General features: G+C 34.9%; 1 protein-coding gene across 4 annotated transcripts in view; it reads left to right on the top strand.

Annotated features, from left to right (window-relative positions):
- The window catches only part of LOC131669076 (glutamate receptor ionotropic, kainate 2-like), a 1,402,504-nt gene that overhangs the window by 846,727 nt on the left and 530,604 nt on the right, over positions 1 to 25,173 (top strand). For all 4 annotated transcript variants that reach the window (XM_058943701.1, XM_058943682.1, XM_058943691.1 and 1 more), the window contains one exon: positions 24,980 to 25,118. In XM_058943701.1, coding sequence (XP_058799684.1) covers positions 24,980 to 25,118 — 139 coding nt within the window. The remainder of the gene's footprint in view (positions 1 to 24,979; positions 25,119 to 25,173) is intronic.

Genomic DNA, 25,173 nt, shown 5'->3' with positions numbered 1-25,173 from the left:
TTTTCAACATTGAGGGTGGTTTTGAAAATAAGTTTGAACAGGTAAATTTTTTTTCTTATTCTATCCACGGTAATATTTTTACTAATTTTTTCAAGCTCATTATGAACTTTTTTTCAAAAATAGGTACAAAGAAGGTACAAATTTCGATGACAGAAATTAGGGGTTGCAACCCTCGTGGTCGAAACTGCACGAGATAAATGTGTTTGTACAGTATAAATGATGCTTAACATATTTTACACTAAATTATCAACACCACCTGTAATGTATTGAAAACAATTTTTTAGGGATGGTTTTTCAACTTTAAGGGGGCAGTTTGAAAAAAAGCTTGACTAGATTAACTTTATTTTTGTATTTTATGTAGGGTAATATTTTTTCCAATTTTTTTCGGGTTATTTTAATTTTTTTCATAAAAATAGCCATGAAATAGATAGTATTTTAAATAAAAAAAATAAGGGTTGCATCCCTTGTAGTCGGAAATGCATGTGCTAGTTTGCTTTTCACACGAGAAGTGATATGAAATTTGTTTGGTCGTAAAATATCAATTAGATGCTGAGATACATTGGAAAATCTATTTTTGGGGGTGAACTTTGAGGGTTGTTTTCACCCCCTCAAAGTGTTTTTCCGCCGATAAAAAAAAATACGTATGTCTTATTTTTTGATGAACTATAACATATCAAAAGATTATTGAAATCGGTGAGGTCGGGTTGGGGGGGTTTCCTTGTTAGTAAGCTTATGCTGGCTGAGTGTGGGGTCTCAGAAAGGGGGTAGCGTCTCTAGCTTGCTAGACGCATATGCTGTATAGTGTGGATGCTGTTCTCTTTCTCACTCTCTCTCTCTCTCTCTCCTTCGGTAGTAGGGCACTTAGTAAGCTTATGCTGGCTGAGTGTGGGCCCTCAGAAAGGGGGTAGCGTCTCTAGCTTACTAGGCACAACCACCACTCACACACCACCCCCACCTTTCCTATACCTACCCCCCTTCAACCTACAGCGCTGAAACCGCTGCTTTCAGCGCCACCATAGTGCTTAAAAGCCGTGCTCGATTGGAAAAGAGCGGAATCTTTCGAGACAGCCCGCTTCACTAGCTTTCTTAGCAGTGACAACCAGTAGTAGTAGTACTAGTAGTAGTAATAGTAGTAGTAGTAGTATTACTAGTTATCCTACGCGCATTTTCATTACAATGGCTTCTATTTCTTATTTTGAAAATACAGTACGCGATTTATGGAAAGCCTATTACAACTCAGATGCTAATAAGGATGATTTTTCAGTTTAGGAGTCCGTAACCAGCTTTTTTCGTATAGAGCACGCTCAATGGGTAATGACTAGGATGTCGTCGAGGGAGCATACACTATACTCCTCACCTAGCACGCACTATACTCCTTGGACGACATCACTAGGATGTAGATCAAGGAGTATACTGTGTGCTACTCTCGTTGACTAACGACGCGCTCACCAGTGAGAGAATCAGCTATAGAGTCTCTGGTATAGCTTTGCTATCTCTTTCTCTCTTACACTGTCTAGCACTCGCGAATAAGAGAGACAGCTAGTCTCTGGTAGGTCTGCTATTTCCTTCTCTCTTTTTCTTTGTCTCTCTTTTTCAGTGCGCATGAGAGTGAAAAAGACAGAGTTGTAAGCTCTCGGCTAATACTTGCTTTCTCTTTCTTGCCGGCGAACGCGCTGGCCGGTGTAAACCAGCAAATAGACAGTCGTGCACGCACGTAAAATGGCAACACAATAACAAATGCCTACTCATCTCACGTGTAGAGACTTGTCACAAAATCTACCAAATCGTTGATACAAAGCAAATATTTGGAAAATGGATTTCGCACAAATGTTTTTAATTAACGAAAACTGTAAAGAAAATAGTAATAGTGACAGTGGAAATGATAACGAGGAGTGTCAAAACCAAATAAACGAGCTTGTACAGAAAGCAAAATTAGATCTAATACCAGAAAATTCAAAGAGGTTATATGAAGCACAATATCAGAAATTTCAAGTTTGGTGTACTCAACTAAAAACTAAAGAAATCGAAGAAAATGTATTATTAGCCTATTTTCAAAAATTATCTGAAACTTATGCTGCTACAACGTTGTGGTCTACTTATTCAAAACTAAAAGCTATGATAAGATTAAATACAGGAATTGATATTGGTACCTACATGCAACTTCAATGTTTTTTGAAGACAAAAGGAAAACGTCACACGAAAAATAAAGCTAAAGTTTTTACAAACGTTGAAATTTCGACTTTCCTAAATGATGCTTCAAACGACGAATATCTTCTACATAAAGTAAATAGAATATAAAATAAAAAACAATCTATGTATACACTATAATCTTATAAAAAAAATCGAATATTAATAATATTTTTCATTTCAAAGGTGGCTTTAATCCTTGGTTTACATGGATGTCTTCGATCCAAAGACTTGTTAAATATTATAGCTGAAAATGTGAAAAAACAGGGCTCTATTTATCAGATTTCTGTTTATATCAGTAAAACCTGGAAAAATAAATTGTTTTATACTGATGAAAGTGTTTATCCAATACTTGAAAAATACATAAGCCTACGTCCAAAAAATATTGAAAGATTTTTAGTTCAATTTCGTAATAAAAAGTGTACACAACAGGTATAATTTATATGGAATCTTTCAACTCTTGAAATCTATTTACAATAATTAAATATATAATATAATCTAATATGAAAATTAATATTTACAGGTTGTTGGAAAAGGCAAATTATCTTCTATCTTGAAAGATATAGCTAAATTTTTTAATCTACCTGAAGTTGAAAAATATACAGGACATGCCTATAGAAGAACCTCAGATACGTTACTAGTTGACCAAGGTGCAGATCTTATGGCACTGAAAAGACATGGATTGTGGGAAAGTAACAGCGTAGCTAAAGGTTATGTTGATGAGTCTGCTTTCAACAAAACAAATACAAGCAAATTGATATCAGCTGCCATGGGTGTAAAAAAAAGAGAGCTGGTAGCTAAATGTGTTGTGCCAAATAAAAATTCTCAACCAACAGTATTAACTAAAGTCGAATCGACTGAGATAATTAATATTAGTCAAGAAGAATATGCAGAAGTTCTAAATACCGATTTTTTGCCAAAAAGTAAAATAAGAAATGGAGTTTTGTTAGATAAAAATTTGAATGCTGTAATAGCGTCATCCATTGTAGAAAAAGAAAAGAAACAGTTAACACAACTAGAAAGAATTGAAATTGAAAATATAAGTCAGGAAGAATTTGCAGAACTAGAAACTGATTTTGTACCAAAAATAAAAAAAAGTAAAGTCGAGTCTGAAAACTTTAGTCCACAAAGTATTTTAAAAGGATGTGACATTTTAGGAAGTAAACAAAATAAAGAAAAATCTGTTTATATTTTTAATAATTGCACGTTTACTATCAACAATAAGTGAAAAAATACAATATAATTTTTTTATGTTATTTGAAAAATATTGGCTTGAAAAGTCTGCATATTAATATTTTATTCATTTAAGTGTTATAAAATTAAGAAAGCCTATATTAAAAGTTGTATTTATGAACTATTTAATAAGAAATAACATGTAATATGATAGTTTTGTTTATGGTATAAAATATTATAAATCTAGCTTATGAATGTACGCAAAATCTACATTCAAAGGTTTAGTCTAAACTATATACTCGTATTACAAAACTTTGTAATTTATCAATCGTTGAAAATAAATGTTCATTTTTTATGAAATATATAATAATAGTACGTGTCTCTCGCCTAATGTATGTAAATATTTACGCGATAAAAAGCAGGTTACGGACTCCAAAACAGAAAAATTATGTACGTATTTGGGCGAACGCGCTTGACGTCGTGTCAGGATAGTTGGAGGGAGAGGAAGAACGGTCGAGGCCGCTACACTACTTCAACATCCTTCGTTGATATCAAGTGAGGTTCGCCCAAGATACGTAAATATCTATTATTAGACGGAAAAATATAATAATTACTGCTTCGAATTCTCTTAAAGAATATATGTTACAGCCTAACTTAAGTAGAGCAATACGACAGAGATGTCAAACTTGCGCTTCTCATTTAGATTCAATCGAAATCAATTTAAATAATTCCATAAAAGTCGGAGGAAATGTTAATCCATTACTAGTCATTCCTAACCAAATTGAAGGGGATGGAGTTATTTCGTGTGAAATAAATTCAGCATTTGAAAAACGTTTCATTACTGCATTCATAGCCAATCAAGAACATGCAGATATAAAGTAATTCTTTAAAGCAGCAAATGAACTCTTACAATTACAAATACCAGAATATCTTTCAATTCATAATGCTCTAAAAATAAATATAGAAATGTCAGCTTAATTTACCGTAATAAAAGATAATGTAGAGGACATTCAAGTAAAGTATTTCAACACCGAAAATGTTTCCATTTATAGAACGACAGATCTTAAATTATGGTTTACAGAAATTATTGAAGATGTCATACTTAAAAATTTACAAGAATCTCAAGAAAAAGATTCCGGTTGGACATTAAAAACTATCATCGGTATTACTGTTAATATAAATAAATTTAATTCCTTCAAACCTGGCTCATATATTCAACTACCAAGACTAAAAGCAGATAAAAAAGCATGTATCAATGCTCAAAATACAGATAATGATTGTTTGAAATGGGCTGTGCTTACCTGTCTTCATCCAGCTAGATTTCATAGCGAAAGAGTTCAAAATTATATGCCCTTTGCGAATGAATTGAAATTCGATGATACAAACTTTCCTGTTGAGGAAAAAATATTCCTAAATTTGAAAAATTTAATAGTATTTCAATAAATCTATACATACTAAAAGAATACGGTTTCAAATTCGAAGTCTCACCCTATTAAATGTCAACTTGAAAACAAGATAAGCATGTCAATCTTTTGTTACTACAAAGCGATTATATTGATGAGAATGAAATAGAAAAATCTAATAGATCAAATAACAATGATAATTTCAAATTAAAATTCCTCTATGTATGGATTAAAAATTAATCTGCTCTTGTTAGAAGTCAAGTAACGTAACATACTGCACAAATTTATCTATATGAGCGCTGGCTCCACTATTTCAATAATGAAGAAAAATTGAATATTCATGAGACAGATTGCTCAAAATGAAATAAATATAGAGTTAATCTACCTAGTTTTCTTTTTCTGAAATTGAATCATTGCGATCGAAAAGAAATGGTTCTATTTATTATATACGCTGATTTAATGTGCTTATTGAAACCAGTAAATAATAGACGATCCTTCCAAGATCATGATGCCTTTAGTGTGGGACTTTATGTAAAATGTACTTATGATTATTCTAAATCAATCTTTAAGATGTATAGAAAAAAAATTGAATGAAGAACAATCACCTGCACAATGGATTATCAAACAATTTCAGATTTTGTTAGATGAAATAGATAAAATATATAAGAATGCTATAGAAATGAATCTTTCGTCGCGCAATCAAATGGATTTCAAGATGAACAAAGTGTGTCATATTTGTAGAAAATATTTTCAACATTATGAAACAAGATCATTGTCATTTGACGGGCCAATTTAGAGGTGCTACATACGTATCCTGTAATTTAAATTTTAGGAATCCTTATTTTATACCAGTCGTCTTCCATAACCTTACTAGATATGATTCTCATTTTATAATAAAAAAAATAGCTACTAGCTCTGATCTTGAGGGAAATTTGACTGTTCTAGCTGAAAACAAGGAAAGATATATAGCTTTCACAAAAGACGTGGACGGTAGTACTACTAATTTTCGATTTCTTGATTCGTTTCGTTTCATGACATCATCTCTCGAAAAAATGGCTTCATACTTAACCAAACTAAATATCGTAGAGCATGAATTCAAGATAGATAAATATACAGAAACACAAATAGAATTATTGAAGAGAAAAGGCGTTTTTCCAGATAAGTATGTTAACAGTTTTGAAAGATTAAAACAGACTCATCTACAACCTATCAAAGATTTTCATAGTCAAGTGATAGATAGAAACATCTCTGAAGCTAACTATGAGCATGCACAAAATGTTTGGAATGCATTTGACATTATTGATTTAGGACAGTATTCTGATTTATACTTAAAAACTGACGTATTACTCTTGGCTGATATTTTTGAAAATTTTTATAAAACTTGTATGGATGCGTATCAACTCGACCCCGCACATTATTACACTACTCCTGGATTAATATGGGATGCTATGTTAAAGTGTACAAATATTGAGCTATAACTTTTAACTGATATAGACATGGTTTTATTCATTCAAAAAGGTATTCGAGGAGGTATTAGTCAATGTTGTAATAGATATTCAAAAGCTAATAATCGATATATGGGCTCAGAATACAATGAAAAAGAACCTAGCAAGACTTTAACGTACTTCGATGTTAACAATTTATATGGATGGGCGATGACACAATCATTACCGTATAAAAATTTTTAGTGGGTCTCTAACATCGATGAGCCTAATTTTTTCAATGTTTCCGATAATAATGAGGTTCATTTTTTTGTGCAATCAGCGGTTGCTAAGATATTGATGGTTAAAGACAAAAAGATCCTTTTCCATTCAAAGTTCGATATCTCAGCGAAAGGTGTGGGTATTGAACTTTTCAAAAATGCAAATAAAATCCGAATAAACAAGTTATCCGATCCATATAGTGGCTGAGTTAGAAAAATTTTTTCCAAGTTCGTAGACTAAAAAAAAGAACTAAATGAGGGTTGAGCAGAACATGTTACTTGAAAAATTGTTCGATTATGAGATCTCAAAACTAGAAACTTCAAACTTTAAAACGCTTTTTTTAAAATTCCAGTACGACTATTTTCAAGGGAAATACAGCCAGTTAAAAAGCGTCAAAAAATTTGGATTTTTTTTTGATCCTTTAATTTTTTCCACTAGTGTATGATAATCTTAATCTATGCCCTAAAATCTTCTTAAAAATAACTTTATTTCATTGAAATTACACTTAATAACGCATTTTAATTGAACAATAAAAATTATCATATCTATATCTATAAGTAGAGTGATGTGACACTCCTTATATAGTCATAAAATCTGACTCTAGCTCTAATACAATCATATAATATGTGAGCTAGCGCCGTTTAATATACTAATTGATAGATGTAGATTAATGAGTTTAGCGGGTTGCAGTAATACAGTGAAAATAAGAAAATAGTCTATGAGCTCATAGATAGGACCGTTACATAGGTAAAAGTTTATACTTGAAATTCTACAAAAAGAGATTTGGTGTGCACCTCAATCCATGGTCGGGAAGTGGTTTGAAAAAAAAAAATAATTTCGAGGAAATGAGCTTACCTAGTCGAGCACTAAGTAACTACGACTTGGTAAAATATGCTAAACTGCTGTAGATTTTGAATTTCCAATTTTCGTGGAGTATTTATGAGAAATTATCTACCTGCTGGAGGTTCTTAGTACAGAGCATCAGCAATCATTAATTTAAATGATAAAAGTGAACCTGGTAGGCACTAGATGGCCTATCGAAAAACGGGCAAGAACGCTGTCTACTTTGAAAGTTTTGATGATCTACGATGTAACGCTTCAAATTATATTACTTTCAAACGCGTACAAATTTTTTGTTATATTTGTTCTTAACCTGCATTTAAAGAGAATTTGAACTCAGTCATGTATCATCAATTTATTATTACTCGAAATAAAAAATAAAATTAATCTTTACATAAACACGTGAATGTGATGATAATCATTTTGTGAATTGTGAAAAGCAACTAGCAGTTGCTCCAAAAGTTGACCAATTATTTCTACCCTCACCGTAGGAAAATAGACTGCACAGCATCGGAGCATTATTAAAAGGTCACTTTCCACAGTTATTAATTATGAGAATATAATAGTTTAACAATAATCTTAGAAGGATACCGTCTCTCAGATAGAAATAATTATCCGAAGATGATCCAAACTAAGATGAAGGGCAAGATTCTGAACTCACAAACAGAGAAACAGAATTATTAAATAAAGACTGTTGCCAGCCATTTATTCAACATCACTCCAACTACCTGCGTGGTGCCCAGATCAATTCTGATCCTAGCGACGTACGCCGACTTATTTATACATAGTAGCGGATTGCGAATCTTACCCTACTACTTCAGTTACAAGTATCTCTGTTTTAGCACCTCGAAAATTTTAGAGCGCCGTTTTGCCTATGAACTCTCACAATTTTCCATGTATTTCGCTTTAATTAATAGAAATTTATTAGTTTCGATACAGCTAATTAATTATTAAACTGAGTAGTCATTGACTTATAAGTGTTTTATAGATATCTACTTATTTTCAATTAATTTATACGTATGTAGCGAATATTATCAATCAACGTCGATTAAATCAACCTTAGCTGTTTGTCATATTATTTGTATTCTTTACTAATGCTCATGATAACTTCATGAATTTATTTAATTACATTTCTTAGAGTTCATGGCTTATTAGTTCATATAACACGTCTATCAACTTAATATCTAGTTTTATTGATAACTGTAGAGTTAAACTGTTATCAACGATCAAATTCTCTTTATTTGTAACTTAGGTAAATTAACATTAAGTATGTTATTCGTTTGGTAAATTAAAATTCGTTTGCGTAAGATATAATTTCACCTTAGTTTGTATATTATTTTGGAAGTTGACGGAACCTTGCGTGGTCTTTCACCTATTGCGTTTATCTAATTTGACTTTATGCGTGTGACGTCATAGCAAGATTCGCTGTTTTCCAAGTGCAAAACGTCCGATAATTATTGCCTCTACTCTAATACAATGCGTTCAGTACAAAGACCTCCATTGGATTTATTGCTTTATGTGAATGTTAATAAAGTCAAATACAATCGTGAAAAATATCAAGATTATAATACTTATAACTGCGGTCATCTTTTTTTACAGTTTTTGTTAAATAAACTAAGCGAACGGAGAACTATATAAGGACCTGCATATGTCAATAACGAGTCATTCAGTTGAGAACTATTAGGGAGAGCTCACTGACATTGAGTCTTTCAGGTACATCATCGATGCTCAAGGCCTACTACTTTTCTCGAATACAGCTATCACCGAACCAGGGGTATGTCTTAGGCTTGATAAAACTGCTAACATTCAACTCTATACCAAATATCGAATCACCTAACTATAAATATTACGCTGGTGACGAGGAATTTATTTTATCTGAAGAAAGCTACGAAATTGAGGAGATTCAATTGGCTGAAAAGGGTATGGAAATTACTTTCATACCTAACAACAGTAGTCTTCGTAGTGTCATCAATTATAGTCATACAGTTGATTATCGAAAAGAAGATTCTATTGGACAACTGTTGGACTTTGGACAACGGGAATTATGACCCAACATTTTTCATCACTTACAAGGAAAGGTACCCAACCTGAACTCACCAATTTGATGATTTTGATACATATTCGAGAACATAAAAAAATACGAGACACGTATTTTTTTATCGGCTAATTTTCACATTTAAGGGGTAAAAACCTCCCCTCAAAATAACCTGCTAAAAGCGTTTTTTTTAATATCTCGGCTTAAAATTAGTATTTTTCAGTGAAACAAATTGGAGGTTATTTCTTACAAAAGGAGCAAGTATTTCATGGTGATTTGAAGAGTAAGGGTAGCATCCCCTATTTTTTAGGAGTTGAAAACATATATTTTTTGGCATAATTTTATAATAAAAAAGTTTAAACTGACTAAAAAAAATGTTTAAACATCCATAATAACAGAATTTAGTTCACGTCTTTCGGTGTTTTAATAAGTATTACCAAGGGGGTAAACCACCCGTAACACAAAATAACTATAAGAATACTTCAATCCATAATATTTTGTAAAAGGTTTGTATACAGGGGTTTTCCAAATCGCTCTTTACAAATCTGATATCAGGTTTTGAAAATTTAAAATGGCGGAACCAATGTGGTGGACGAAAATGTCAAAAAAAAATTTTAACTTTCATAAAAACTTGTTTACAAATATGTGATCTTTGTAGCCTGTACATGTGAATTAAAAAGTCTTAAACCCTAAACCCCTAAACAACAAATAGGCTAGATGCCTGTGCTTTTTAACCAAACCACCTCAAATTCTTAAATTTGTAAACAAGAAAATTCTGTGTGTGAAGCAGTTTTATAATTTCCGTAGAAATTGTTATCGGAATGTTATTGAAATTTCTTTATTGTAAATTTAACTTATAATGTATTTTTGTTTATAATATTAGAGTATAATAATAATAATCTACAATCTTTTATCTTTTGCCATAGTGCATTTATTGTATTGAGCATAAAATATATTATTTTACGAAGTTCTTACAATAATGGTAGTTCTCATAAAAGTGTTTAAAGCACAATGCTTTTTTGCACTAACCACATCGTACAATTGCAATATTTGTGCACCCTTCTATTTCATAATGTGTTGCACAAGACTTTCCAAAACTGAAATCTACAAGATTATCAAATTTATCTGGTTTTTCATTGACGTAATCGCTTTTATACCAGGAATATTTAAACAAATCTATATATCTCGGTGAAGACAGTTGGTTGTGAACCAATGATTAAAGTTTGATTATGTTATTTCTCACATGTAAATTCATATCATGATCCATTAACATTACATTATCAGAAAATGTTCGGACAAAGTTTTTCCAAATACGGAATCCATAGACATCAAGTGGTTGTATTTTTCCTGTGGTTCCAGTTGGAATTTTTTTTATGTTAATAATTTTATTTTGTGGCATCGTTTCTTCTATAACTTTGTCACAATGACCACTCCAAGAATCAAGTAATAATATTAAGTGATGGCCTACATGAGGATATAATATTTTTTTCAACTAGATTTTGAAGTGATCTGTAATTAAACGACTTACTAATTAACTGATCAACGATATTACAATGTAAAAGTTGTTATTAGTTCCCTTACTTGTGTTAATTTTCCAAATTTGGATGCTTCCACGTATACGTTTTCTGGTCTAAATATGTTTTGTTCTACAATAGGGCCAAACTTGCCAATTGGTTCCTTTAAAACTAGAAATAGCGGTGACAACAGTTGTCCAGTAGCTGATATTAGTGGCTGTATAGTATAACTATGCGTTGTTGCTGAAATTGACTGTACCAGACATTGCACTTGCTTTTCTCCTTCTACTGCTAATGTTCTTCCAGAATGCATTTCTAGCTGAAATCCGCGCTGATCTGAATTATACAAATTTTCGAGCTCAATTCTTGTTATATACGATTTCACGTCATGGATAAATGCTTCCGCTTTAGCCGTACGTACTGCACTACTTTCTAGCGTTTTTCTTGTTATGAACTCATTTATTTTCCTAGAAACTATTCTGTGTGCTTGCTTAAATTTGAGTACTCAATGTTTAGAAGCTTTGAATCTAATATCATCAAAACCAATTTCTTTTTTAACTTGTAAGGCCCATCGAATTATATCTTCGTCATGGATAATTGAACCATTGTCGAGAGCTGCTTTCAAATTATTCCGGGTATACTGACAAATTTGTGCTACTTTTCCTCTATACGTGCCCCCTTTATTAATTGAATGAGCCCAACGACGTAGTTGACTAATAGATGATACATTTTGAATCTGTTTTGCACTGTTTTGAGACTTAAATTTTGCTTCGTTTTGCTACTTCTCCAAAAATCTACAGCTCTTTTTTTGTATTCAAAATCTAGTTCTTCGTTATCTACTGTACATTGATTTGTTGGTACTATATCCGGATCAGGAAAATGATGTTGCACTTCATCTTCGCTTACTTCCGCATTATGATCTTTATACTCTTCTTGAAAATCCAAAGAGTCATCGGTAATCATTTCTACATCGTTGAAATCATGTGTTGCATCTATTAAAATTTCTCTTATTTTTTCGGCCAATTCTGTTTCATGATAATTCGTTACACTATCTGGTATGTTTAACGCTTGAAAGTATGCTAATAATAAGTTTAGAACATTTAACGGATTAATTTTCATTTTTCAATCTGAAATAAAAACAAGCGGTAAAATTTATACAAGCTGTGTTTTTGCATGTAAGGCATGACTGCTACATTTCTACCAGAATAAATCAAGTGAATGTAAATTGAAGCAAATCATTAATTTATGCATTGGAGAAGAATTCTTGTTCCACTTTGTGATGTTCGGGAAACTCTATTTTTGGTTCATTTTATAGGCGCCGAAAATGGTAGCTTTTATTCACATGTTATAAAAAAACTCTTTGAGTTTGTTAAAAAAGTTTATTACATACATGTACCATGGTTACGTACATGTTGAAAATATCTTTTTGCACTGCCTCCACCGAAAGTATGCTCTTATATGCATGTAAATCGGGCGGAAAATAGCACTTTGGCGCTCAAGGCCGGAGGAATGAGCCCTTGAGCGGAAAATAAACTTACCGGCGAAAAAGTGCAGAAAAGGAAAAAATTTCCGTCGTAGGACTTACATTCCATAATAAATTTTTCAAACAAGATGAAACAAAACAGTATCTTTTCTAAACGAGCCCCTTGAGCGGTATCGTGTTTAATTTGAAGAAGCAAAAATACAAAAGTTTATTTATTCATTTTATATGAAACGTAATAATTACTGAAAAGATGTTTAAAAAGTGAAAAACTCTTCAAAACGCAAAAAAGGTTGATAAAATAATTTTATTAACCTATGCTTTTTCAGTTGAAAAAAGTGTAGAATTTTGAATTTATAAAATTATATAATTGTGGAATTTATGAAATAGTTTATAATTTATGAAATTACTTTTGAAATTATGCCAATTTATAAAAGCAGAGAAATAAATAATCTTTGATTGAAACATAAAATGAGACGTTATTTGTTACATACAAAATGATTGAATAAAATACCGGTAATATGTCTATACTCATGTCTACGGTAAAGTATAGGCCTTCGACCTGTATGGAGGTTAGGGGTTTGGAGTAGTTTGGTTAAAAAGCACAATCATTTAGCCTATTTGTTGTTTAGGGGTTTAGGGTTTAAGGCTCTTCATTTCACATGTACGAGGTCTGTCCGGAAAGTATTGGGCCTACGTTTATATCTTCGCGCCATAGTGTTCGAGCGACCTCTACCGGTCAGAAACGTCAACAGTAAAGCCTCATGAATCTATTGGTTACTTACTGATACCTGCCGGACGTATACTTCATGCGTAGCGTGTCTTTGTTTACAGTGCCTTTATCGCGTTCATCGGATTTTGATATTGTCCAAAATGACTGAAAAACAAGATCAACCAATTTACATCAAATTTTGCTTTCAACTCGGAAAAACGAGTTCGGAAACTATTGAAATGGTGCAAAAGGCCTTCGGAAGTGAGTGTATGAGCAAAACACGAATAAAAGAGTGGTATAAACGGTTCAAGTATGGTCGCACTTCTGTCGATAGTGATTCTCGTTCCGGCCGACCTTCGACAACAAAAACCGCAAATAATATTAAGGGGGTGCGAGTTGCAATCGAACAAGATCGTCGTATGACTGTGCGAGAACTAGAAGAAGACCTTGGGATACCACAAACTATCATTTCAGAAATTTTAACCGAAAATTTATGAATGAAACGCGTGTGTGCGAAATTCATCCCAAAATTGCTCACAGCAGAGCAGAAGACCATTCACTTAGAAATCGCTCTGGACAATCTGGAAATGGTCAATAATGATGATAATGTGCTTAGAAAAGTTATTACAGGTGATGAATCATGGGTTTATGGTTATGATCCTGTAACAAAACAACAATCTTCACAGTGGAAGCATTCTGAATCGCCAAGACCAAAAAAAGTACGTGAAAGTCGTAACAATGTTAAGTCAATGTTGATTGTTTTTTTCGATTTTGAAGGTGTTGTACATCACGAATATGTACCAACAGGTCAAACAATCAATGCAGAATACTACGTTTAAATTTTGAAACGTTTGCGTGATGCAGTAAGAAGAACACGGCCGCACTTTTGGGAAAGTGGTGACTACCTTCTCGATCACGATAATGCGCCAGCGCATTCATCCAATCTTGTGCAGCAGTTTTTGAGCAAACACAATATCGCATTGCTTCGACAACCTCCATACAGTCCCGACATAGCCCCTTGTGACTTTTGGCTATTTCCAAAACTATAAAAACCACTCAAAGGACACCGATTCGATGACAAAACAACGGTTGAAAACAATGTGACGAGTGTACTTAAGGCTATCCTTAAAAGTGAGTTCCAGGACTGTTTTGAAAAGTGAAAACATTGATGGAACCGTGTTATTGAATCAAGTGGGAATTATTTTGAAGGATGCCACCCACCAGATGATAAAGAATAACGCTAGCACGAAAATATAAAGGTAGGCCTGATACTTTCCGGACAGGTCTCGTACAGGCTACAAAGATTACACATTTGTAAACAAGTTTTTATAAAATTTAAAATTTTTTTTCGACATTTTTGTCCATCACATTGGTTCCGCCATTTTAAATTTTCAAAATCTGATATCAGATTTGTAAAGAGCGATCTCGAAAACCCCTATATACAAACCTTCTACGAAATATTATGTTTGAATATGTATTGAATTACATATTTACAGTTATTTTGTATTAGAGGTAGTTTACCCCCCTTAGGGGTAATATTTATTAAAACACCGAAAGACGTCAACTAAATTTTGTTATTATGGATGTTTAAACATTTTTTCTAATTTTTTGAATAGAAGAAGATAAGAAGAAGAGAGATAAGAAGAAGATAAGAAGAAGAGGAGTGAAAATAAGAGGAGCAGCAAAAGTGAGGTTATGGACGCAGCAAACATGGATGCGGAGGCGGGTGCGGGAGAGCAGGGGACGCTAAGGAGGGGCTGAGGCAGGCCCAAAAAACAGGAAAACGAGAAGAAAGGCAACGAGAAAATTGATATAAGAGCGTACTTGCAGAAAGAAGAGGAGAGCAACGAAGCTGGGTTCGCGAAAAGCGACAAAATCACGCGTTCACCACCGAGGAAGGCTGACGTAAGCGTCATCAACAAAAAGGAAGAGAAGCATCGTGAGATAGTGCAGAGGACAGAGGATAAAGGGGAGGTCAGCGACGATGAAGATGAGGAAACCGAGCAAGAAGAGGATGACGGGAAAGACGTGGAAGAGGCGCAGGAACCGGAAGGTAAAACAGGCGAGGTCGATAAGGAAGAAAACGGAGAAAAGATAGAGAAGAACAAGGATGGGAAAGGAGGGAGAAAGAACAACAACAAGAGCACGAACACGAGAGACAATGGCAGGAAGAATTAGGGAGTGGGCAGAGAGTAAAAATATATATAGGGAAAGTCAAGCAGGATTCAGAGGGAAAAGGGGGACGAGAGAGCATATCTTTGTAATGAACTCGATTATAGGCAATAAGCTAAAGCAGAAGGGGGGGAAATTATATCTAGGTTTTATAGATTTCAAAACTGCGTTCGACAGAATAAACAGAGCAAAAATGATAGAAAAAATACAAATGAAGGGGGTAAGCGGAAAAATGCTGCAGATGATAAAAAAGATATAAAAAATACTTTGAATGAGGTAATAGCTAAAGAGGGACTATCAGAACGCTTCGAGACGTCCCAAAGGGTTAGGCAGGGATGCCCCCTGAGCCCTAGCTTATATTGTTTATTTATCGACGATATAGATAATATCTGGGAAGAGAAAAAAGTAGGAGGAACGGTAGTGGGGGGGGGGGGGGGGGAATTCTACTGTTTAAAGTTCGCTGACGACATAGTGATATCGGCAGATAACGAGGAGGGACTGAGGGAAATGTTGAGGAAAACGGAGATTTTCAGTGACGAGATAGGGATGGAGGTTAACACAGAGAAAACCAAGTTGATGATTTGCAGTGAAGGAAGATTAGGTAGGGAGAGGGAATTTACTTACAAGGGCAAAAAAGTGGAGGTAGTTAAAGAATTTAAATATCTGGGGTACTGGTTTACGCAGAAAAACGGGAATTCAACACATATAAACAAAATAACAGGGAAAGTAACTAGAGCGATCAACGCGACATGGGGAATAGTAAAAAGAGCAAAAATTGAAAACCTAAAAAAAAGGCTTTATCTTTTAACAGCTTAATAAAAGCGGGATGTTTATATGAGGTAGAGATCTGGGGGTGGCAAAAATGGGAAAATCTTGATAGGGTACAGAGGAAATTTTTAAAAATGGCTATGGGATTGAATAGTAACACACCAAATTATATTGGAGCCATGAAAGCAGGAAGAACGTCGATGGAATTACAGACAGCAAGGAGAGCAATGGGATACTTGGAAGAGATAGTACAAATGGAGGAAGGAAGATGGCCAAAAATATGTCTGAGAGAGGAAGTGAGAGGCATACTAAACAAAAATCCGACGAAGTGGGGAAGGAGAGTACAGAGGCTTTTAGAAGGAGTAGGGGATGGGGAAATTTTAAAAATGATATGGGACAAAAGAGAGACAGAAGAAGTAAAAGGCAAAATAGAGAGGGGACTGGAAAGAAAAGTAGAGCAGGAACTTCAAAGCTTGTGGGGTAAAATAGATGGGTCGAAATATAACGGGCTTTACAGAAAATTAAAAGAGACGGCGGGAGAAGAGGCGTATTGGAAGAGAGGAAGGTTCCAGGGGGGGGGGGGTAAAAGAGCAATGGGCGAGAATAAGGTGTGGGAATGTGGGCAGAGAGCACGTGAAAGGGTATAAAGATAGTAAGTGTAGAATCTGCGGAGAAAAGGAAGAAAACCTAGAGCATATGATTGAATGTAGTAAGGCAAAAGAGGAAATAGGGGAAAGGTGGGTGAGGGAGTTAGAAAATCAGAAAATTACTAGCAGGAGAGAAGAGAAAGAGAATAATCTAATTAGAGCTCTAAAGGGAAGCCCGAATAGAGCAATATGCAACTATATTTACATGTTCGAGAAGTTGGCCAAATGGCTAGAGAGATTCAGATTGCCTGTTCGTAACATTGACGATCTCGGCTACGGAATGGCAAAAGAAGCTAAATCTGTCAAAGTGTATTCACATCACAACAAATCATTCAAGCCTCAGTGTGCACGAACACAATGTCAAGTTGATGAAACATTTCTATCTTGATAACGTGTATATGAACTGGCAGCCAATGAATTCTATAGGAACAATAACACAATGCATAAGAAATTCTGATCTTGATGTAGAAAAAAAACGCTATATTTTTACAATGATAATGATATTATTGCAAAAGATATTGAATACGAAGAAAATGAAACGTCTGAGGATATTCTAAATGTATTGAATTGTTCATATGAGCAGAAAAGTGTATGTTTTAAATATAAAGAAGAAGCAGTTAAGGACTAGTTGAGTGGAAGAAATAAGCCTTACTCATAAAATACTGTAGGGAACAGGTATCGATTAGTAAGTAGCGAGAAACAATTGCGACGATGGAAACAGCAAGTTGAAGCGGAGGTCAGCAAGTACGAAAAATTACTCAAAATTTTGAATCACATTTTAAAGCCATGGCATCAACACTGACTATTCATGATAATGATTTGATAAGGTACCCTTTACAAAAGAAAGCTGAAATAGATATGCCTTCATTCACAGCATCACATTGATAGATTCAGAAATGTAAAAAGAAACACAATATTGTACTTCAAAAATTTACTAAAATTGTTACAAAAGTTTCATTGATGAAAATTAATGAAATAGAAGACAAATGTGAATCTTTCAAAATTGAAATCCGATAAGCGCTTATAAAATACGATGCAGTAAACGTATTTAATTCTGATTAAAGTGGATTTAATTTGGAAATTCGCACTAGTAGAACATTGACTTATAAAGAAATTAAGGAGAAACAAAACAAAATCACTATCATTGTAAATACACAGTTAATACTTTTCAGCCTACTATATCAGTAGAGAATAAGTTGCTTTCGACTTTGTTTTTAGTAATGAAAGAGGCAAGCGGAGATTTTGGACTCCGGTTTAGGCAACCCTATATTACTCCAGAAAATACATTAATACGCCCTTCGAAATCTGAAAAGCTTTCTAAGGACTTTTTTCAGACCTGGATGAGAAAAGTATTTCTGTAAAATACTAAAAATTCATCTGTGCTACATTTGTATTCCTGGAGTGGTCAATTCTGAAGTACTGTGAATTCAAGACTAATGACGATACCACCGGGTACGACTAATAAAATTCAGCCTCTAGATGTATACGGATTTTGCTTCTGTATAAACTTCGTAAGAAAATAATCAGATATAATTATTTTGATGGATTATGATGTCAGTTTACACGAATGGAATAATATCATTAAAATGCAATCTCTTATGCATAATCAGTTATCATCTCCAAGATTCCATAATACTTTTAAATATTCATGTGTGACAGAGAATCACTGCATGACCGTCGTTTCTTTCGTCGGGCTCTCGTTAGGATCCGCGCGCCACGTCAGGCTGCGAGTGTGCATGTTGAAGACACATACTCATGCAAGCCTTTTTCTTTTCTCGAGGTGCGGTGATAGTGTCAGCGGCGGAGGAGGGCACAGGCGGCAGATAGAAAAAAGTGAGGGACGAAAGAGAGACAGAAGATAGAAGAAGAAAGTAGTTATGCGCGTACCCTCGCGCCGATTATGTTGAGCGGTATGTACTAAGCTTTAGTACAAACCGACACGCTTGCTTTTCTTTTGCTGATTTTGTTTGTTAAATCAAGTTTTCCGCACCCTCGCCGACATTATTAGTTTCAAGGATACACACCCCGTGTGCGGGATTTCGTTTGTGGACAAAATAAAAATTGACTAGGTTGCGACCCAGACACAAAAAATTGTTCAGGAACCCACACCGGTGCGCATGAGGTTTCCGGCGAGGTAACGCAGGTGAGCGCGCGTGAGCAGTCGTTGGTAGGCGAACGTCTGTGCTAAGTTTCGGCGTGAGGAGAGTTTTGGCTGGGCTTGGAGAGAGAGAAAGCGAGCAAGCAATAGCAACAACAATAGCAACAATACCAACAACCACAGCAAAAATAACAATAGCAACGCCTAGAGCAATCACAGCAACAACAACAGCAACAACAAAAACAACTACACCTACACCGGCAATATCAGTAACACACACATCAATACACACATACAGGAAGAAACTCAACGAACAGAGGAATAACGGAGGAGACGAGGGCAGGTGAATAAAGTTGGTGCTTTGATTTTATATCTCTCTCGCATGTTTGGGCGCTTTCGTTAAGCGGGTAGCATGGCAGACCTGACGGCTACTTCGCCGTCGGTGATCGCCGTTCGATTTTCCTTTGTTATGGGCGCCATTTTATGTATTTCGGAGCGCGAGAGTAGTAGTGAAGGCGGATCGAGTGGTAGTTTTGCCGCCGATTCGTACTTCTTCGCGAGCGCGGAGAGATTTTGTCGATCGTGAGACGAGCGGGAGTACTATTATTGTTATGTTTATATTTCTGAGTTGTTTTCGTTGATTAAGTTTATTGTTATTTTTCAATGCGTTTATTGTTATTGTGATTGAAGTTGTTGTTATTGAGTTCGAGTGTTCGTTATTTCGTATTGTCATTTCTCATTCCATTAAATTTAATAATGCATGTTTTGATCCGTTTAGCTCGATGAATCATTTAGTCGTAGGAATGTATCCCCTCTCTAAATAATTTGTATGGACGGTCGCAAACTACCCGAATCGGGAACGATCGCTAGACTTGACTCCATTACACATGGTTAAAAATTAGATACTTAACTGACAGACTTCCAGAATTTCATAATCCTGTTAAATTTTGCTTCAATACAACAATAGATCCTGTATGTAGCTATCAGAACAATATTGGAATTATAACTTGTAGCTGGTGTATACAGCAATTGTGTTTAAATCATTTTTTTACAGAGTATCATTATAGGAAAAATTATAAACCATAGGAATAATATATATATAAAACAGCCGTAATTAAACACAATTTCAAATATTCAATTGATAGAACAAATTGTACTCTATGAATATTATTGTACTGTTTTAAAGAAGGTATATCAAAATAAAAAAAATTAGTATCGAATTAACAATAAGAAGAATTATATTTTTTATTTATACGAAATTACTGCATACATAAACTTTTTTATTAATCTCTTTATAGTTTGTAATCCCTGCTGAAAATAAATATTTATAATTCATTTAAAATTCATTATGATTTTATTGTTTATTATTATTTTTTATTTATACTATTCTGACGGCTAGCCGTAACTTAGTTTTTTTAAAATTTAATTATTAAATATGACGAACGGAGTGGGAACCTTCCTAATTTCCCACGATGAAAACGCGTTCGAGATAAAGTATTTATAGTGGCCCGAGCCTACGTACTCGGCCTTACAATCAACGCAAAGAAAAAAATTGATAAAGTGAACATAGCGGCTGAAACAAATTTTTATTTTTTCAACTTTATCAATTTTTTTCTCGAAATCTATGGACTTTAGAAAAAAATTCATAAGAACAAAAATGTCTTAGAATCACTCGAGAAACATCCTAAAATTTTTTCAGAATTTTTGGAGACATTTTTGAAAATTCCATTTCCCAAGTTTCCCGGAAAATCAAAAATTGTCTCAAAAAATTCTGAAAAAATTTGAGAATGTTCCTCGAGCGATTCTAAGGCATTTTTGTTTTTATGAATTTTTTTCTAAAGACCATAGATTTTGAGAAAAAAGATGATGAAGATTGAAAAAAAAAAAATTCGTTTTTTCCGCCATTTTGTAAAGAAGCGATGGTTCAAGGTAAACAAAAAAATTTCCTGTTAAACTTCAAATCCCATGATCACCTTTGATCACGGTCGCAAGGTGATATCTTCACCGTAACACTTCGAAAAAAAATCCTAAAAATTTTTTTTTTCGAAAATTTAGGTGTTTTTTATGTTTCAATCGAGCATATCTCTTTTCCTGTGAGTTTTATCATGATTCTGTCAACGGATTCTGAAAGAGCATACAATTTTACATCAGAATATGTGGTTCAAGAATTTTTTCAAAAAAGTGCAAGAAATTTTGACATTTTGGACGTTAATGGGTTAATAAAAATAATTTTATTTGGTTCAAAAATATTGATTAGAAGTTAAAATATCTATAAACGTGTTTTAATAGCGATGTTTAGAGGTAAACTTTAGGAATTGTTTTCATCTATTTAATCATCGTATCAGCAGCTGAGCTGATCGAACATCTCCTGAGGGATGATCATGTGACAGTTATTTTGATCAAAATTAAGCAATTTTGGAACGAATTTCACTGACACACGTTTCATGCCCAAAACATCCGAAAGAATATCATGGCTTGAGCCAACCGATATGCCACCATCTTCTGCCACTTCTCTGATGGTGATTCGATGATTTTTTAACATAATTTCTTTCACTGCTTCATAATTCCTACTTAAAATGGATCAAGCTGGCTATTGAGTTAGAAATAGTGTGAAATTACACGGTTAGCGAAATCGAATTTCCGACAGTACTTTTTACGGACAAGAAATTTAGACCGTACATAGAAGATTTATACTTTATTATCTTCACGAACTATAGTACTCTTACTAGAATTTTGAACGAACGAAAATTAACATCTCGCTCGGAAAGGTGGGTGTTGGAATTTAAGTAATCAGATTGTGAAATTGTGCATCGAAAAGGAGTGCTACATCATGTGCCGGAAACACTTTGGATCACCGTGGGCAGTGATAGCAACTAACGTGGTTGAGCTGTCCCATAGCAAAAACCGATTTAAATACTTGGTGGTAGTTCAGGATTTATTTACTGAATAGGTCGAACTGAAACCGTTGCTGTCGACGAACGGTCTCGCTTTCGCTGTCGCGATTAAAGAGTTAATTCTCTTTAGGTGGTTTTGACCCGAGTATATTGTTAGTGATAATGCGAAAGCGTATAAAAGCAAGAAATTTCAGATTAGGTTGCAGAAATACAGTATAGAACACTTGCTTTGCTCCGCATATCACCAGCAAAGTAGCTGAATAAAACACATTAATCGAAATTTTAAAACGATGATAGCAATATTTATAGACCCCGATTACAAAATCTGGGATAGGCAAATTCCCCCACGCTATAAATACAGCGACACAGACGTCGACGAGGGTATCGACAGCGTTTTAACAAAGAACCTGTAAAGAGTAGACACATCGACGTGGTACAGGAAAAGTAAAAGAAATACTACGATAAAAGTAGGCGTCACATCCTTTTCCAGGGAAGCGATTTAGTTTGCCGCAAGGTGCATACGTTTTTGAACGTGGCGGCAAGTAGAAATGTAAAATTTGCTCTGAAATACGACAGACCATTTAAAATAATTTCAGTATTGTCGCCCAAGATTTATGAGTTAGTTACAGATAGTAAGCATAGTATGACTAGCGTGAATGTTCTCGAGATTAAATTCCCGAGAAAGGTTCGAGCCGTGTGCCTCGGCCGCTGTGGTTCAGGAGCCAATGGATGTCTCGAAATATCCACCGAAAACTGCTGAGATTATCGAGGTAAAACCGTTTTCAAACGCAGAGCAGGCGGCCTCTAATGACACCGGGCGTCGGTTGGTAACTTTTGGACATACGACATTTTTTATTCACGAAGCAGCGGAATTGTCGAAGTTGATATCAGCTAGGAGAGGAATCATCTGCTGTGGCTGGACGCCCCTTGAGATGAGTGGCAAATAGGAGGCGTAGGACATGGACGATGATTGGTAGGGGGTTTGCAGTCGCTCGTTGCAAGACGCCACCAGTGGAACCTTAGAACTGGTGTTGAGCTCAAGCGACTAAGAAGAGAAGAAGATGCAGGCTCGCAAGCTGCCTCTGGTAGCTTCGCAGCCGCACATTCATGCTCCTCTTCCTTTGAATCCATTTAAGCGGCAGAAACTGATCCGCCGTACCAGTTTACCCGATGAAGTGGGCCTGATCATTTCTCACCGGCTAGCTACATGGAGGACGATAGGGGGGAAGAGACTGAGGATCGTCAGAACGCGAGTAGAAAGAAGCGCTTGAGGCCTTTCAGTCTATCCGCGCATTACACTGAGAGACCATCTTCCAAGCAGGTGCCGTCGATGCCTCGGAACTTAGAGGAGGCTGTTGTGAAATCAACCAACATTTTCACACTTCCGGCATCTTTGGTGGATACCATGGAGGAGGCTTCAAGAGGTAGAATAGGCGCCGTGGCCGAGGAGATGGAAATAGTGGGTGAAAAGGGGACCATGATAATGCCAGTAGCCTCCACGAAAAGTGGAACCCATTGTTCCGAAACAATCGACACTCTCGGCGGTCCAATTGTCTTAACTCCCCAGGCAGCGAACTTAGCCTCGATCCCGATTACGGTATTACATCTTGGGCGTTAGCTACCAGATAAACCTAACATTTAAGACGTACCAATATAAAATCTAGTAAGCAAGGCTCACTTACATTTTCCATATATATTTATGTACGGTGCAGAATTATGAACAAAAGAAACAGAGACATGAATGGATGAGTGTTATAATATCTGCAATATTATTGTAGACATGTCTCGTAGATAAGGTTTAAAAATGCAAAAAAATGACTAGTTGAATATTTTTTAACCAAGTAGTGTTTATTTAAAATTTAACAAAATGTGTTAAGTACGTTACAGCTGCAGTTACCAAATACATCAGATTTACGTATAGGTGTGGAACAGTGGTCTAACATGCAGGTTTTAACTTGAATTCTTACGAACTTCTCACTACGGCGCTTTGCAAGCTCTTATAGCTACCGAATTTCGTTAAATTTCCGATATTTACAATCTTAAATAAGATTTGCTTGCTTAATCGCGATATGCAAAATAAGACTTTTTAGTTTTCCATCTGTCTGAGAGTTTATAAGAGTGCAATGACTTTTGCTGACGTATACAGAATTTGAGTTTCTTTAAGAGCTTGAGATTCGGAATTTTATAAAGGAATTTGAGAGACGTTGTAAGACGTAACAATTGTATAAATAGATTTTTATAAAGGTTGTTTTAGTGGTGATAATACACACAACGATCATTTTAAATTGCATATATACCAATGTATTATCAATCTGGAGCAATAAATGTGGTTATTAGATCGATTTTATTTTTTTTATTTTTTCATTGCTTTCCAAAAAAAAGAAAAATAAAATAGTCCGTTAATGTTAAACAGTCGATGCGGTACTCGTAAAAAGATTAACTGCCGCGGATCGGCGCGAATTCAGACCTGCGCAGCCGTGTTAGCCGACCTATAGTACCGTAAAATACACAATGCGTAGCACTAATGCTCACAATTGGGCACCGAAAATTCAGGACGACGATATTCACGGAACATGCACACGTAGTTATAGGAGAAGAGAGAGAGAGAAAGAAACTCATGCTGCTCCTGTTGATTTACTGTTCCTGCTCCTACTACTATGATTTTAGTTATTACAAACCGTTTCCAGATCGTCGGCAGCAGCAAATGATGCGACCTGGCTTACCAATGCGTTGTCGAAAAGACCACAAATTCCGCAGCACTCCGCGGCGCTGAAGGAAGTTTCATTAAAATGCTGCTGTCGGTCCAGCGTTCTAATAGGAAAAGAGCTAGTGCACAGCCAGATACTCAGTTGCACTGATCCTTTCACGACCGCATGCAAGTGCACGCGCAGCGCGGCTTTTGTATGCATTCACTCAATCCTATGTCGCACCAAACATTCTATCTTCTCTTTTCTCTATCGGTCTCTCTATCTCTTTCCCACGTGTATCTTTACTTCATTGTTCACCAAAATCGGTGTCGCTTCTTACCCCGGCTCCGCCAATTAATATCTAAAAAAAAAACCGGCACGACACACCGGCATGTAGAGGTACACTCACTCATACACACACATTTATCCGGTCTGACAAGAGCATATGCACAAATACCGAGAAGCAATGTATGAAGACAAAATCGATAGGAAAACGGTTTTGTCCGTTAAAATTTTGAAAGCTACCTTTTCACTATTTTATCACTTATTTAAAAAAAATTTTTATTGATATTTAGTTAAAACACTATTTTTAATTAAAATATCGTTAATATAAAAAAGTTTCATATTTTGCATTATTTTCATTTATATGAAAATTGATTTTTCAAGGTATCAGTATTTTATTTAAAAAGCCAAATAAAGAACCTGCCAAGTTATTTGCATTCATGGATCCACTTTCTACAGAAGTATGGATGTACATGGCCACCGCTTATTTGATAGTATCTCTTATGTTATTTTTTCAAGCAAGGTATTTATTGTGATATATATTGAAATTTACTTATAGATTTCCTTTATTACATTTG

The sequence above is a fragment of the Phymastichus coffea genome, unplaced genomic scaffold, assembly GCF_024137745.1.
Source record: "Phymastichus coffea isolate CEN01 unplaced genomic scaffold, Cenicafe_Pcof_1.1 PCOF00007, whole genome shotgun sequence".
Taxonomy (NCBI): Eukaryota; Metazoa; Arthropoda; class Insecta; order Hymenoptera; family Eulophidae; genus Phymastichus; species Phymastichus coffea.
This window is presented reverse-complemented; position numbering and strand designations above follow the sequence as displayed.